General features: G+C 43.1%; 1 protein-coding gene across 1 annotated transcript in view; it reads right to left on the bottom strand.

The window, feature by feature from the left end:
- Positions 1–17126, bottom strand: part of CDH4 (cadherin 4) — a 480516-nt gene that overhangs the window by 101729 nt on the left and 361661 nt on the right. The window contains exon 5 of the mRNA XM_068150049.1: positions 4394–4549. Coding sequence (XP_068006150.1) covers positions 4394–4549 — 156 coding nt within the window. The remainder of the gene's footprint in view (positions 1–4393; positions 4550–17126) is intronic.

The raw sequence follows: 17126 nt of genomic DNA, 5'->3' as shown, positions 1-17126 counted from the left end.
GATGAATGGGATGACAAGCAGATGCATGAGAGTGCTCAGAGGCACCGGGAAAGGTGCTGGCTGTGCTCTGTCAGACACACAAGTCATTTAAAGTTGGAAAAAACACCAGTGAAAATGCCAGTGAGCCCAGCCTTGGCCACAGGATGCATGCCAGACACAGGTCATGCATGAGTACTCAGATGGGAGCTGGTGGCTGGCTGGAAACACAGTTAAGAAACATTTATAAAGTTGGTTTGAAATATTTATGTTGTCCCCAACAGGGAGAACAAGACAGGAGAAGGAATAAATAAAATCAAATGAAATACCTTGCAGAGGATTTTGAAAAATTAATACAGGTAGCCAGTGAATCTCTAGCTCGTGGATCACACCACTGTGACCAGCCAAGGAGCTGGATCCATATCCTTTGACAAATATTGTTTGAAAGTATGACACTCATTGCTATCACATTCAGCAGCAGCTACCACAGGTCTCTGAGGTTTTTTTCTACTGACAGTTTCCAGTGCAAATGTAGCCGCTGGCATACAAATGATTCAGTATCATGATTATTGATTACACTGGAGGCTGGTGGTATCTGAAGGTAGTTAGTCAAAGTCAACACAGTGAACTGTGTTAAATACGAATATTACTTATGCACTAATACTACTAATACAAATATACATGATCAATCAGTGACAGAGCCTCCAGGCAATAAGCATACAATACCATGCCTAATTTGTGTGCTCTTAATTGTGATTAAAAGTTCAAATTAGAGTATTGTGACACCAATGGCTGCCATTACTCCCTAGATTTTGGTTCATAATACTGGCATTTGCTCTTGCATCCCTTAATTTCTACCAAACTTTTTTGTCTCCTTGCAGTTCAGATCTTTCCTTCTCAGACTGCAACCCACCTGTTCTGGCCCAGCCACATTTGAGATAGTATTTCATCAGTCTGATGCTGAAGGCATATACATGTCTAGGACTGGATTAGGACTTGCTTCAAAGTTTCCCCATAATACACATTACTTGAGTATCATAAGCAATGACTACATAGTGACACATTTATGTTGATGTCTTTTGAAAACAGAGCTTGAAAAATGCCTTGGAAAACTAACCTGACAATTTACTACCCCTTGGTGCTTGCCAGGCCTAACTGTAGCTGGATATGAAACCAGTGTCTGGATCAGAAAAGACATTCAGTCACTAATTCTGTCAGCAGCACCAACGGGACTTTGGGAAGGCAGTTAAACAAGGCCAAGAGAGCTCATGCATATTAAATATCACTACCTGCTGAAACTTACTTGGCATGCAATAAACATTAAGGGCTGACTACAAGGGGAGATGCAACAACACACGGCTGCCAGAAGCAAGATGGGGGGAACCAGCTTGTGCTTGAGCTGGGGGCATGCCCCAAGGCTGCGTCCCCAGACACCGGCACTAAAGATGCTGGCCCAGCTCCCATGGCATCACTCAGTGCAACATGTGCAGTTCTGCACCACAATGTGGTATTGGTTAAGCGGCTGCAAAGCCCTTCTCATTTTTCACTGCTCATATTTGCAGCTGACTCTGCGTCTGGGATGTCTGCAAGGTCCCTGGAGAATTTGTACTCCAGTTTGTAGTGCAGAAGAGAAAACAGATGAGGCCAAAATACAGCTGAAGCCACGACCGCTACTAGTGCCCGCTGTGCTGTGAGGCTGAGGCAAGAATTCCAGCATACACCACACCTGGGCCGACGCCGTGAGTCCCAGAGGAGGGTTCTTGTCTGCATACAGCAAGATTGGAATGATCTTCCCTAAAAGTTCAAGAATGATGTTGAGAAGTTGTGCTGCAGAACTCCCGATCTAATTAGAAAAATCTCTGTTTCACCTTAGGGAGAAAGGTAGGTTTCATCAGACAAATGGCTCGCTAAATGCGGGGAGAGTTAGAACACCAGTGTTTTAAAAATGGCAGTCCTGAAGCAATGCAGATAATTATGCATAAGAAAATACATGTTGAAAATGTGGGAGTTAATGAAACAGAACTCTTCATATGTAGCCTCACAAACACTTGCAAATTATTATTATTTTTTTTTCTTATATAATTAGTTTTCAGATTACCTGGGAATGAAAGCGGCAAGGACAGCACTCGACAGTGACAGAGATGCTGGAAAGATCTCATTCTATTTAAGGCTGCAGAAAACTTCAAGCACTCATCGTCAGCCAGAGTGGTGAGCCCACAGCAGACAAGAAACCCACGTCCTACTGGGTAAAAGGGACCAGGGATGGTGCCTTACAGCTCCACTGACGCCCTTTACCCCAGATTAAGGGTTAAATTGCTAATCTGAGCTAAAGAAAACTCTACAGCAGATGTCAAACCAATTTAAAGCTGGCCAAGCACTACAGTTCAGATCCAATCCTACACCTCGATCACTGCTTTACTGTTCTCAGTGCTAGCCTAGCTCCAACTCTGCTCTTCCTTTCAATTAGAGTCTGAGCTATATGAAGTGGCATAAACTCCTCCACTTCTTGGAACCTTGCAACAGTCAAGACTTTGGACCGTATCTTCTTTCTGGAAGCTGGCCTAATTTCTCTACTTTCTAGGACTGTCCATTTTGACTCCAAGTTGCTGCGGCAGTGTTTGGGTCATTGCTTTGTACACGGTGCATTTATAAATGCTTTGTAAAGGATTATTAAATGAACAATTGATGTTTCAATAAATCATCCATCCATTACCATTGAGGCTGAAGGATCTAAAGGTTGTTTACAGCCATGACTTAAAATGTTCTCCATCACCTTCTACTGCTCTGCTAACAAAGATTTTCTATCACTTTCTATTTCAGTCTATAAAGTCTCGTAACATACTTGCCAGTTACTCACTCTCTATGAACTGCATCTTCCTGTAACCTTCAGAGTGTGGATATGCTTATTTACATATGGATGTTCCGTAGGGAACAGAAAAGGGTGGAAGTCCTTGGAAGACTTACTGAATTCACCAGAACCAGCAGGTTAAGTTCATTAGTAGGGGGCATGTAATTTGTTAGTATGAAGGACAAAATCTTCTTCATCTTTTGCTTCTGACTGAGGGTGTCTGAGAGTAGACATCACAGTGGCACCATCAAAAGCTTTAACTGGTGTATTGTGTTATTGACTGCACTGTTATAATAACCTGGCACTGCTGAAACAACATCAACAATGCCGAGATGACAAACACTGTATCTCAAATATTCCTTTTTCCAAACAACCTCTCTTCATATTTTCCTAGGCACAGCAAACAAAATAATTGGTCTTGTTCACAGAGGATAAAATAATTTTCCTTCAGATCTTCTCTTTTACCCAGGGGAAATCTCTTTTTCCACCCAACTAAAGAGGTAATCTATTTTCTTTATCCTTCCACCCCAGTCCAGAAGCTGTGTCAACATGGTTAACTGGATACCTGATAAAGCTGACAGAATGTGCATCTCTGACGGCGCAGTTAGGAATATGGTGTCAGTGGAAGTGACCCGTGCCGCTTCGCTGACACTACAGCATCCCTGGGAAGGGCTATTACCATGCCGAGAGATGTGGCTAATGCTGATACAAAGCAATCCATGAAACAACCTTTCACAACCACTCCAGCAGAGAAGGGAAGCGTAGATGCAGAAAGCATTTTGAAATTTTGCAGGGCTATCATGCAAGGTGCCACACATTTTTTTAGCAATTTGTGGGACTGTATCTGCTGTGCAATTACACCGTGCAGCATAGGGGCTAAGATTGATATCCAAACATAACGGCCAATTACACTCTAAGTATTCTGCAGGTAGAGCATTTTATGAACTAGGATAGCATAAGGCACCACTTGCGAGTGTAATTAATCTTAATTAATTTCCTCATATTTAATATCAGCCTATCTGCATATTTAAAAACCTATCTGACACACCCCCATCATACTGCCTGAACATCTCCCAGTGATTTAAAATGAAAAATGACTATACCAATTATTGCATGTTTAGCTGCAGTACTGATTCTCAAATTAGTCATTTCCCAGGACGTGCTAATGTAGCAATTGGCTTCTCGCGGTTTGGGGGGGGTTCAGTCCACACATCATTTTGCATGGATTTAACAAGTACCACTTTAAACAGACAGCTCTGACTTTGTGTCTGAAAGGACATCAGCTTAATGCTGCTCTGCACTGGTTTGCCAGTGCAAATAAAGAAACAAAGCCAGCATCTCCACAGGCACAACTCACAGCGTTGGTTCAGCTCAGGCACTGTTGTGCTGTCAGCTCCTCAGGTCTCTGCTGGCACACAGAGCCAGTCCACACTATGAACTAGCCTCTGATTTTGAACAAAGTTCCTGGTCTTCTCAAGGCTACACATCCCTACTTCAACCCAGCAATTCTGGTATGCTTTTGTTTTGAGCTTGTGAACCCAGATAAAGCTCCAGACGTTTTATGCTTACATGGTAGGAAGCTCTTTCTTCTCTGTCCATCGGGCGAGTCACATACATCCTGCCAGACACAGGGTCAATGCTGAAGACTTCCATCGGCGGCTGGTCGGCTCCCACTCCAGTGATGCTGTATCTGATATGGATCTCTTTGTCCTTATCAGAACGAATCTGGATGAAATAACAAAGACAGCAATCGGTAAGCTTTGAACAAAAGCCATATGGATGTTTAAACAACTTTAAAGATTGGAGCCTAAAAGCTACATAAATGTAATACTGCTGTCAATTCTGACAAGGGAACTGTATACCAAAGGTTTGGGGAAAAGCCAGGGAAAGTGTATTCCACATATTTTCAGCTCTTTTCCTCCTCTTTTATTCATGATGATTCTCTAGGAATTATTGAAATTCTAACTCTTTGCCTCAGATGTGGAAGAATCTATATGCAACAAAAAAATGTTGTTTACACGGTTTTGAAACCCTAGGCTCCTAAAGTGTCCAAATTGTTCTGCCATACTCCGAGTCTCTCAGCTATTAATCACTTCTGAAAATGCTGTCTGCAAGCTCCCACATCACGTTCTCAGTCCCTGTGACTGTGCACACAAACACTCTCAAGAAATTCGAAGAACAGGGCTGTTTGCTCCATCTTTCCTCAACCCATCTGGATCAACGAGGCAGGAGCAGGAATGCCCGGTGGGATGTTATCAATTCATCTGACTATTTGTTGAGGAAAAGTGTGCTTGGCACATCGCTTCTGAAACCCCTTCCTTCCCATACTTTGAGAACACCACCACAAGCTGAATACAGCATGACAAATTACACGAACCTGGAATGCAGAGCTGAAGAAATAAAAACGGGAGGTTAATATGTTGTCCTAGCAACCCTGACTATTTCTTTAAACCAAAATTTAATTTTCTGATCAAATGTTGAAAGAAGTTCTTGCAACAGCATGACTATTCCTGAAAGAAAGTGCAAGGTACAAATAAATTACCACCCCCTGCACCACCACAAACTGTCTTGGCAGTGTAAAAGTGACATGCATAATTTTTTCCTTAACGGGTCTATGAATACAGGAAAGCAGTGGGAAGATAATAGAAATCTCGTAGCTGAGTGCACGGCTGCATCTCTGCTATGGCAGCTGCATGCTCAGAGAGGTCTCAGTGAGCTCAGTGGGATGCAGGAGATTCCCCCCAACCCTCAATTTGGGGAGTGAAGGTGGTTTCCCAAGGGAAGAGAAGGCAAAGGAATTGGGACGGGGCTGTGGGCTGCTCTCGCACTCCTCCTGCATGTGACCTCCCGCTATGCCTTTCCCTCCTGACGTGGGAGGCTGACAAGATGCTGAATGTGGAGAACAGCATCAGATCCTCTGGCTCTGAGAGTCTCCTTTGATACCTTTGTACAGATCACTACCAAGTTTGTACACTGCTCCCCTTGTACTGCCTCCACCAAACCCTCTGCCCCTGTTAACAGCTAATAATGTCAGTTATTGCTAGACACTGCCAGGATTGATTCGTGCTGCACCGACACTTCTGGAGCTGAAGGTCAGGGAACAGAGACAGTTTCATCTGTCTTTTCTCCACAGGATTCACTGCTTGTTTAGGCTATTAGTACCAAGGAAAAGTGATTGGACTTACACTGGTATAATCACTTAAAAGAGGTACTGGGGACATTGTGACAGTGCCCTCATGCTGCACACAATAGTTTAGAGGGGTTTGTGTGCCCAGTGGGTATTTGTAACAGGGACACAAGTAGACAGGTACAAATCCAACTTTCATTAGCACATCTGTGGGTGAAAGAGTCTATTAAAAATCAAACTTTGCTTGCACAACCATGGTTTTAATGATGGCAACCAACTCACCAGTTCAATAACTGGAGTTGAAAGACCCCATTTTTAGATGTCAGCTCTCATCCGGCAAGGTAGAGCTGAAAACGGAATTTATGTGAATGTGCAAATGCATAGCTCAAGTCAGGGAGTTCAAGCTCTAACCCACAACCCACGTCTGCAGCTAGACTCAAGGTATGTGGAAAATGTAGGAAGCTGCTTCTGGACCTCCAGCATTGAGTCAGTGTGGCATTTGCAGATTAGAAATTAGAAAGAAAGGGGGGAAAATGGAATCTTGGGGGGTGGGACAACAACAGTTGCATGTCTGCTTATTAAAGTGTGTCTGCACAGCTCCTGTAAAGTGTCAGGATAAAACCAGTCCTACACCCTAAACAAAGTTTTCCCTTATCAAAGACAGAAGGGGAAAAAAGCTCAAGCCCAAAGTATCTGCATTTTTCCAGCACTGAAATATGGAAGCTGGGTCACCCCAGCTCCAGCTGGGCTCAACTATATGACTTGAGCACAAGTACCAACAGTGAAACGGTCACTCTCCAAGGATCTAAGATGGAAGCAATTTAAACTTGAATCATGGAAAGGAAGAGTCTGTAAGTTCTTCGTGGACATTTTTCTGCTCTATTTCCTGTTGCATATAGTACCCAGATGTCATTGTGATAGAGGCATTAGAAATGCATAGAGAGAGACGGGAAAAGGGAGAAGGAGCCTGGATTTAAATATTCAGTGCTAAAGGCACTATAGTTTATTTTCAGGAAATGCAGATAAACAGAAACTCTCTAAGAAAGCCATGTACAGTTTAATAAAGTGTATGCTATAGGATGTCCTTGCAGCACTTTTCTTAGCATTAATAGGGTCTGAGCTGTCTGTATGTAAATCATTGCTGATCTAGGAGATGAAATATATCATAAGACCCACGTGACTTATTCAATTATACTAAGAAAAATCCATGAGCTAATTACATAGCATTGAGCAAAACAAAGATAGGGAGAAATGCACTGCAAATATTCAGCAGTGACTCATTATTTGTTGCTAATTGCCATCACACTACAATGGTCTGCCTGTTACCTGTACTTAATTCCCTTTCCAGTAAGAATACAGAAGAAAAGTTCAGGAAGAAAAAAAACACCTAAGAATGGCACTTGTCACAGAAAGTTGCAAGGACCATTGACAAAGAAGCATAGCACATATCACTACCAGGGAGACATTCACCACACAAAGGTGCATGCTTTATACATTGGAACATGTAATTTTAGCACTCTTAATGAGATTGCTTAAAAAATAAAATAAGTTTGGGTTGGTTTGTTCCATTTCCACCCCCCTCCCCCAGTAATCCTGTAACATTTTGACCAAAGGTTTTGTTTGTATAATTCCCAGGGTGCAATTTAGTAAATCTTGTTGAGAAGTTAAGAACATTATCCAAACACAATGCAAGGTTTACTTCTTTTGTTGAAACAGCTCCTGCAGCAGTTTACCATAATAATAATAAGAATAAAACCCCCTCTAGTCCCAAGGAGCTCACTAAATCAGGAGAAAAAAAACCATACTGGTTGGGGGAATTTACCAGCTTAGGAGGGAGTTGCTTTTTGCCTTCACTTATGCTTGGGAAATGGGAAGATGGTAACATACCCGTACGATAATCTTCTGCCTGCAGAACATAGACATGAATTTCTTCCATTTATCTTTCCTTTTATAATGCAGTCAAGAGAGATGCAGGTTCTGGGTTACAGAACAGATGGCAGAAGGATAGTTTTCCTCAGATGCATTTATACATTTTTCACTCTGAGAACCCTTAGAGCTTTGAGCTTCTCCAGTACCAGGCATGGCATCACACTGTGTGCAGAATGACTGATGATGGCTGATGATTGTCATAAGACAAATTTGCTTGTAAAGCAGCTTTCATTCTCTAAAAAACTCCTCTGGGATAGAGCTTAGAGCGGATTGTTACACTGGTGAGGGAAAATGACCCAGATCAAAAGGCAATTTATGGTGAAAGATGTAATCCCCTGATCCTATCCTGTCTCATGAACACAGATGAAATTCTGCACACAGGAACCCTGGGATGCTGAGTATCCTCACCTATGCTGACACATACAAATGCACCATCTCAAAACTGTGGGACTGGCCACCAAAGCCCAAGAGGGAACCTGCAGCAGAGCCCAGCATTGAACTCACATTGCTAGAGCTCTGATTGGCAGTGGCAAGAACATGGTGGTCTTGTAGTGCAAGAGTGAAATAGGGGGCTGCCAAGGGGTCTGTGCTTGAAGCATTGATGCACCATCTACAGACAGTGTTTGCAACTCAGAGCCAGAACACCAAGAATCTGATTCAGTAATCCCAGGAATGGGAGAAAAGAGTGCAATTTCTCAGGTGGGTATTTTCCACTGCAGGTTCTGATGTAATAACTTAAAGGTGTGAAAATAAGCATTGCACCTCTTGAGATAACACAGAGCTAAGCCCTTCAGAGCTGGCCTTCTCTTCTGTAGCAATGTCACATCTAGATGGGCTTGAAAAGCTGCCTGTGCTTGTGACACAGGACTGTATCCCACTTTCACAGATAAAATCTTAGGGTTCCTGCATCTCCATCAGGATTTACTGAGTAGATAAAGTGTATCCACAGGTTTTACTGGTAGGCAGAATTTCAGTTGATGAGCTTCTCTGAGCTACCAGGTGTTATCACTGTTTTCCTCCGGTTGATCCATATGCTTCTTGTGATCTTCGCAATTCCATTTCTTGCTGAAGAGTTTTGAGCCCTCTCACTGTAGCAGATGACAAGATCCACCACAGATCCCTGTAACTGTCCAGTGCCAGCAGCAGAGACAAATCAGACTATGGAAACTTGTATGGTCAGCAGACCGAAAGAGACTGGTAGGTCCTTAAATTATGCAGGTTTTGGAGCATGACATTGCCAGAAAGAAGTGGTCCAATGGAGACTGTTTAGGTATCAGTAAAAGAAGTGCCTTGAAGCTAGGAAATGGTGTGGGTCAAGAAATGCTGGACAAAGGAGGACAATGGAGTATACAGAAAACAAGGTGGGACTGCAAAAAGAATATTCCTGTACCTAACACACTATATTTAGAGGATTTCACCAAGCTGTATGTGGTCAGGGTTCTGCTGATCACCATGCAGTGCTATATGTAAGTGCCTGGGAATGTATCTAGAGAAAGCAAAAGCAGGGATTTATCCTCTGCTGCATTTTCTATTCACAGAGCAAACTAGAAAAGAAATTTCTTTTGAAGTTCTCCAACTTGCTGTATAACATATGGAGTTGAGAATGCTCTCAAAACCCAGTTTCCTAAATCTGCCATGGAACACTATGCAACATTTGCACTAACATGACCTGGGGAGACTTTGACTTGATTTTTTTGTTTTATAAAACCCATTATGATTATTAATGAACACATAAAATAATGTAAATGATAAGCAGTAAGTGCCTTTTATTATTAAGCTCTTAGCTATTTTGCCCATTAAGAAAACCAAATTAAAATAATTGAAGACTATAATCTGTCATGCATTCAAAATGCTCAATAGAAATTCAGACAGGCAAACATATTCAAAGTCTTTAAATGAGCACACTTAAGAGTCAGTCTAAGCATTCCAGGATTGGCTCATTAATTTTAGTGGAAATATTTTAATTCAGCTACTCTTACTGCTTATTGAAAACCTTGCTAAGGACTTATTTATTTTTAACTGAATCTGCAATATGTTTAAGACTCATTTGTATAAAAGTTCTTAACTCTTATTTCACAGTTGTTTTAGAAGCCAGTAAAGAGACGCAATCTCTAGCCCTGTATTTCCAAACAAATTGCTGGGTGCTGCTTAAAGAATCACATATGGATTCAATAAATAGATTCAAAAGTCAAATGGACAGAGAAACATTAAGATATATTTGGAGGCCCAACCAGATTAAGGTGATATTTAGCAAGTTCTGTCTTCTTTTGTCACACTTGCCAATGATCCCATGCTACTTCCCAGAAAGAAAGTAAAAAAGAGAACAGAACAACTCTCTTCAGAGAAAAACATCTATTCTGTGCCTTGCAAGATGCTCTGACACGACAAGGGCAGCTGTCATGTCTGGATAAAAGGGATATTTCCACTAACTCCACCACTAGGCTTAACAGTAGCCTGCAAGTCTTTACTACTGGACGAAATGACTATCAGTTAAGCTGAGTTTCCCATGGCACAGGCATTTGCAAACACAGTTAAGTAGGAAAAGATTTCTATTAGCAAAGAAATGAAGGATGGAAATACATGTTTGTAACGGAGAAGTTCTTTCTTCCCTCAACTGGGACTGGTTTCATCTCATACATAGCTTTCTAAAGCCTTTCTAACTGGTCTGAGATAGGCAGATAAAAAGAAGTCAAGCAAGGCTTTCCTGATTGGAATCCATCTTCCTGTCTTGAATGCTTAAGCACACATCACATTTCCTGGAAGAAGTTGTTTCCTCTTTCCACATACTGTATAAAGGAGTATGCTTAGACTAGATGCCCAATTTTCACATGGCTGAGATTCACTGCGATGAGTGCCACTCTTCCTGCAGTTACAAAGAGCAGTTGCCTACTATCATTACTACTATGCAAGAGCTTCTTCTTCCTCTTTAAAATATAAATCCAAAGCCAGTGTAAAATCATTCCTTTTGTCCCAATGGTTGGATGGCTCTTCTGTCAGCTTGAATCTTCCTCTGCTCCAGTTGAAATCTGTGTAAAATGACTTATAAGGTATTAATTTTGATGATAAAACAGAGTAAAATTAGCATGCCAGAGATAAAAGCTGTCATTTAAGTCACTGATGTAACTGCTGATGCAGCCTGTGTTAGAAACTCTAAAATACTTGAACCCAGAAGAGAAGAATCTTTCTCGGATGCCTGGCTTGTGCTCTGCAGAGGAACCCACTCCCCATCCAGCTTGCCTGCTTCTTAACAGGAGGAGTTTGCTTCCTCTGCACTGACCCTCCGAGCACTTGGCGAAGGCTCTTCACCAAATGTTCAGTTGCTGAAAGCTTCCAGCTTTTCACAGGTCCTTTGGCTTTCACATGGGTCCCTCTGTCCAAGGGCTGCTGTCCAACGCAGCAGCTCCCTTCAGGCCAATTACATCCACGTGGATACGTTTCTCCGGAGCTTTCCCTATGCCCATCAGTAGCTTTGATAGTCTTCACTCCCTCTCTCCCTTCCAGGTTTTTTTGAATTGGTTACCAGGGTTTTTCTCCTCTGCCTGGATGAAAATGTAACATTGAGCAGATGGAGAACAGGAGAATGTAAATCAGGCTCAATAAGGAGACCGTAATGCAGTGGGAGAGGAGAGTTTCTGCCTGCAATTCTGGCCAATAACTGTGTGTGACCCCATGCATAAGCACGGGGTGAAAATGAACTTGTCAGACTCCTGGTCCAATTCAAAGCTACCATTATTCTGCTTGGGATAAAAGCAAAACAACCATCACTCTGCCCAGGCAACTGAATTTTGTACATGATCAGATGAGAGGCTACCAGCACAGAATAAGTGGCATGCAGCAGTGCAGCCAGGCTCAGGATCAGCTCATTTTAATTTTGCTTTCCCACCTCCTGGAACAGCAAAGAATTTATGTTTTAGCATGAGTTGCCCAGACACAATAAGACTGAGGTCTGCAGGATTTGTGGGGCCAGTCTGCTCTCTGCACAACTCCACAGGTGGGCCAAAGTTTTCAAGTGGTGGCTTGCTAGTAGCAGCAGCCCCACCAGGTCTCTGTTTTTACCAGTGAAAACTCAGTAAATTGCAATTTGTTGCATGGTCTTCATGATTAAATAATTAAGTGATTTTCATTACTTGCTATTATGAAGGTCAAGAAGCTAATGTGCCTATATCAGGAACCGGCCAACGCTAATGGATCTTCCACATCTCATGGTAATTGATACGGCAGAGTAATCTCTAAAGCAACATGTGCCTCTCTTCAGGCCTTCTGCAGCCAGTTCTGATTTTCTGTTCTCCCCTGTGGAAATGCTTCAGACCATACCAAGAAAGTAGAGAGGGAGAAGAGCAGCTCTGAGAGGAAAAGATGTACCTCCACATGACCAATGTCTTATCACTGCCAGAACACTGATAGTAGAAGCAACAAAACTCATTTTTACTACTTTTTCCTCACTTAAAAGAGAGCAGATTCTTCAGTGTAGTGACTGAAGGCACCCCAGGGGAGTTGCAAGTGCTGCTGGCAGGTGAATTTTGGCCCTGAAGAACTGAGTCTGGTTCATACAGTGCAAGATGCAAGTAGCTGATACTGACTGTGGGATTTGAACCAGATGCACAAGATCTCCTCTGCTGCAGAGCATGCTCCATGACAAAAGGTCAAAGAGAATACCTCTGAGAGTTCAAAACATACTTTCCTTATTCCTGTGCCAGAGGAGTCAGGCAGGCAAGAGAAGATCATCCTCCATTATTTATGAAGGGCTACACACTGTTATCCTTGCATAGGGTATCAGCCTGCAGCACCATCTTGCAGCTGACCCTGATGCTGTCTGCTGTGACTACACCTAAATGAAGACCAAGTCAAGAAAAATGCATCACAGTAGTGGAACTTTGTCCTCATTTTTTTTGAGGTGTGCCTGACCTGAAAACTTATGTCACATCTGCCACAAAGCCAGACTGGAAAATAGAATCTAGCATCTCTCTGGGTAAAATTGAGGAGGAAACACAAGTGCTCAGTGCAGAAGATAAACAAAAGTAGCAAATATTGACCTACACAGGAGTAAGCTGATCACTGTAACTAATGATGGAAGCCCTCAGCTAGTATAAATCAGAGTAGACTCACGGGCTTCAGAGAGAGGCACACTAATTTATTTCAGCTGAAAATCTGGTCCATGGCATTTAAAAATGAAGCTACACAGCAGAAGAACAAGTGAAGAGCAATCTTTGTACAACCACATGCAGCAATTTAACACAAGCAGCATTCCTCTCAGTAGGACAGTGAGTTTGGACACAAGGGAAGAAGTATTCTGTCAGGAACTTGTGTCCTCATGAAGGGAGTTTTTCCTAGACTCAAGGAATATAATTGGTCTTTGCTTTTATAAGGCTCTGGCTTCCCCAGTCATGCATAGCCTTGAATTGAATTCACATTCTGCATGACACCTACAGATATTACTGATCATGGAGAAGTGGTGCTGTGGCATGATTGTGAATGCTAGTCACAACATAAAACTAAACTTCTGGACCTGTCTGCAAATAGCTAACAATAGGAAACAACAATAAAACCCTCCAGCGTGTGTATTTTGGAAAGCAAAATCCGCTGAGGCTCATGTTTGAGACACTGCTTTGCGAGGCTTGCAGAGCAGGATTTAAAGCTCTGTGGTTCTCAAAGTCTCTCTAATAAGTTTAATTATAGGAAATGCAAACCCATTTGTTTGTTCTGTAGGGTAGATTACATGGCACAGTTATAGAAGTTATTTCAACACTCAGTAAAGGGAAGCACCAACTGTGAAGAGGCAGAAAAATGAAGTTCTCTCTGCGCACTACAGGAGCAAAGCTAATGGGCATCAGTGCAGGTCTACACTCGATGATCCTTATGGGTCTCTTCCAATTTGAGATATTCTATGATTCTGTGCTTTATCATCCACTGAACAAAGTGAAATAGCACTCATCCCAGGACTAATCCTCATGTGTTATGCAGACAAAATATTGCATCCACTGTAACTTTTCCCTAATGGCCAAATTCTGCCCATGGATGGACACATACACTTCCCTCTGCAGCATGTAAGAGCAGCTAAGAAGGACATCTGAGAACTTTATTTTTCTTTCAAGCAACTGCTGAGCAAGACACCACAAGAACAGGCTGAAGTCAGGCATGTGCACCCCAGCCCATACCACACAACCCAGCAACATGGCCACGTGTATAAATTTGCTGTGCACGTGCACAGCTACATGCACTGCACCAGCTATCCATGCTAAGATCATAGAATCATAGAATCAATAAGGTTGGAAAAGACCTGAAAGATCATCAAGTCCAACCTGTCACCCAAGACCTCATGACTACTAAACCATGGCTTCAAGTGCCACATCCAATCCCTTTTTGAACACCTCCAGGGACAGTGACTGATGCTGCATACCAGCTCCAGGAGCATGCTACCATATGGATGCCAGCTCCATTTCTTACCATCTACAACTGCTGACCACCTGCATCCTTCTCCCCAGCAGCTCTCCTCTTCCCCAGTCATCCATCTCATTTCCCTGCAGCTTGGTGGCTTTGCTAAGAGTCCCTCCAACAGCTGCAGCTCCTGCACTTGGGCTTCACTTTGCAGCAGAACCTTTCCCTTTGGTGTGGGTGTCCTCCGAATCAAACACCCATTCCTTCTGCAAACCTGCTTTGTGCATTAAGGATGGGAGTTTGCCTTCTAGGGAATTTCAAACCTAGCTGTACTCTGCTCATTTGGAATGAATTCACAGGGCTGAATTTTTGGCAAGCTTTTCTCTTTCATTAACCGTACTTCTGTGGAGGTTAGATCTGAGACCCTGGCTTCCTTTGACTTAAATTCACGTTAGACTTATGACTTATTGATGTGCTGCCTTGGCCACATGCTTCTAACACAAGAGCCAGATGTGGCACTATATATTAAAAAAAAAAGAAAAAGACAGTTATTTCTGATATGTTCTAGAGCCTTTTTGCACCCCAAATCCATGTATGGCACATTTACACTTTGAATTTAACCATCCAAAGCCAGGAACAGTTCCCAAGAGTCACAAGCACAGCCAGAAGCTGCTCTCCCTCCAGAAAGTTCATGTAGGTGATTCTGTTTGCAGAAGGCAGAAAGCACAGACACCTGAACAAGCAGCTGAGCTGCCACACTGCTGAATGAGTCTCTGCAGATATGCTCATGCAAGTCCACCCAAATACCTTGCAGGCAGTTGGAGGGGGTGTACTTGTGTATGCTGGCGCACGCGGCTCTGCACCACAGGGAACAGGCACTGTGAGGGAGCCTGGAGCTTCCTGAAATGCTCCAGAGACCAGTTACTTCCCATGATCTCAAGAGGCTCACCATGAGAAATCATCTTATTACTAATTTTTTAATTACTAATAATTTTCAGGGAGGACATGTTAATTTGCTGGTGCCATTTGCCTTTCCAAGCGCTTCCACAAATCGGTGCGAGGTGCAAACCACTCACTCAGATTTTCTGTACAAACCTGCAGCTGGGTGGACTTGGCTAACAAGGGTCAGAGAATTGTTTCATTTGGAAAAGACCTCTAAGATGGAATGGAATGGAATGGAATGGGAACGGGAACAGGAACAGACCAGCTTGGAAGAGACCTTCAATATCATCGCATCCAACCTATCATCCAACACCACCTAACCAACTAAACCATGCAACCAAGCACCCTATCAAGTCTCCTCCTGAACACCTCCAATGATGGTGACTCCACCACCTCCCTGGGCAGCACATTCCAATGAGCAATCACACTCTCTGTGTAGAATTTCTTCCTAACATCCAGTCTGAACCTCCTCTGCCGCAGCCTGAGACTGGGTCCTCTTGTTCTGGTGCTGGTTGCCTGGGAGAAGAGACCAACCTCTGCCTGTCTACAACCTCCCTTCAGGTAGTTGTAGAGAGCAATAAGGTCACCCCTGAGCCTCCTCTTCTCCAGGCTAAGCAACCCCAGCTCCCTCAGTCTCTCCTCATAGGGCTTGTGTTCCAAACCCCTCACCAACTTCGTTGTCCATCTCTGGACTCGTTCCAGCAAGTCAACATCCTTCCTAAACTGAGGGGCCCAGAACTGGACACAGTACTCAAGGTATGGCCTAACCAGTGCAATGTACAGGGGCAGAACGACCTCCCTGCTCCTGCTGGCCACACTGTTCCTGATGCAGGCCAGGATGCCATTGGCCCTCTTGGCTGCCTGGGCACACTGCAGGCTCACGTTCAGCCTACCATCGACCAGCACCCCCAGGTCCCTCTCTGCCTGGCCGCTCTCCAGCCACTCTGACCCCAGCCTGTAGCACTGCATGGGGTTGCTGTGGCCAGTGTGCAAAGAGGTCTGAGGAAGAGAAAAGGGACACAGATAGTGAAGTCCAGTCTGATCGGGGACGTTAGTGCTCAGCTGCCCCTTTAACTGCAGATCCTCTGACAGCCATAGCGAATTTCCCCTGTTATTATTATTTTTTTTTTGCAGCATTATTAATTGGTAATTTAATTTCCGATCTGGTGAATTACATGCAATTCCTTCACCATCAGTTAAATGACAAGTTTAGAGCAGAATAGTTTAGGTAAGCAGATTGCCAGTGCTTATGGCTGTAAGACATAATTATGTACAGCCGACTGTGTAACGCGCTTGAAAAAATTATAAGCCTAGGCACAGAAATTAAAATTATTTCGAGATGGAGTTGTACAAATACAGCTGCAAAAAAAAAAAAGGAAAAGAAAAGGGGAAAAAAAGAGGAAGAGAAAAAAAAAGGCTGCAAAAATCCTATTAATTTATTCCAACTGCAGTGGGTAGTGCAGCAGGGTTCCAACCGCTGCTTAAGAAAGTTTAACTATAACAACCAACCAATCAAAGCTGGATGTTTGAACCTAAAGAGGGCTCCAGAAAACTATTTCAGCTATTATTTATGTCCTCATAAACTTCTGGGCATCAGCTGGTAACTTGGCGTGATGACTCCTCGGCATAGCGGGCCAAACATTAAACACTAAATTACCATATGTCAGCTTAGGGTAGTTAATAATTCCACCACATCTTGGACAACTTGAAGGCTTTTCTGAAACTGCTGTCAAATCGAATCTTTCCTTCGATCAATAAAGCAGCACAATGAAATAAGCTATTTGTGGTGTCTGAAGGAATAGATTAGCAAATACTGTAAATGCAACTGGCAGGGTCTAACTCCATTTCTTAACTGGAGACTCCCGGTACAAACGTCAATACTTGAAACGAGGTGACCCACACGAGGAAATGACAAGTCTGCATGTCACC

This window comes from Melanerpes formicivorus, unplaced genomic scaffold, assembly GCF_026170545.1.
Source record: "Melanerpes formicivorus ecotype bairdi unplaced genomic scaffold, bMelFor1.0.p_v2 SCAF_19, whole genome shotgun sequence".
NCBI classification, from domain to species: domain Eukaryota; kingdom Metazoa; phylum Chordata; class Aves; order Piciformes; family Picidae; genus Melanerpes; species Melanerpes formicivorus.
This window is presented reverse-complemented; position numbering and strand designations above follow the sequence as displayed.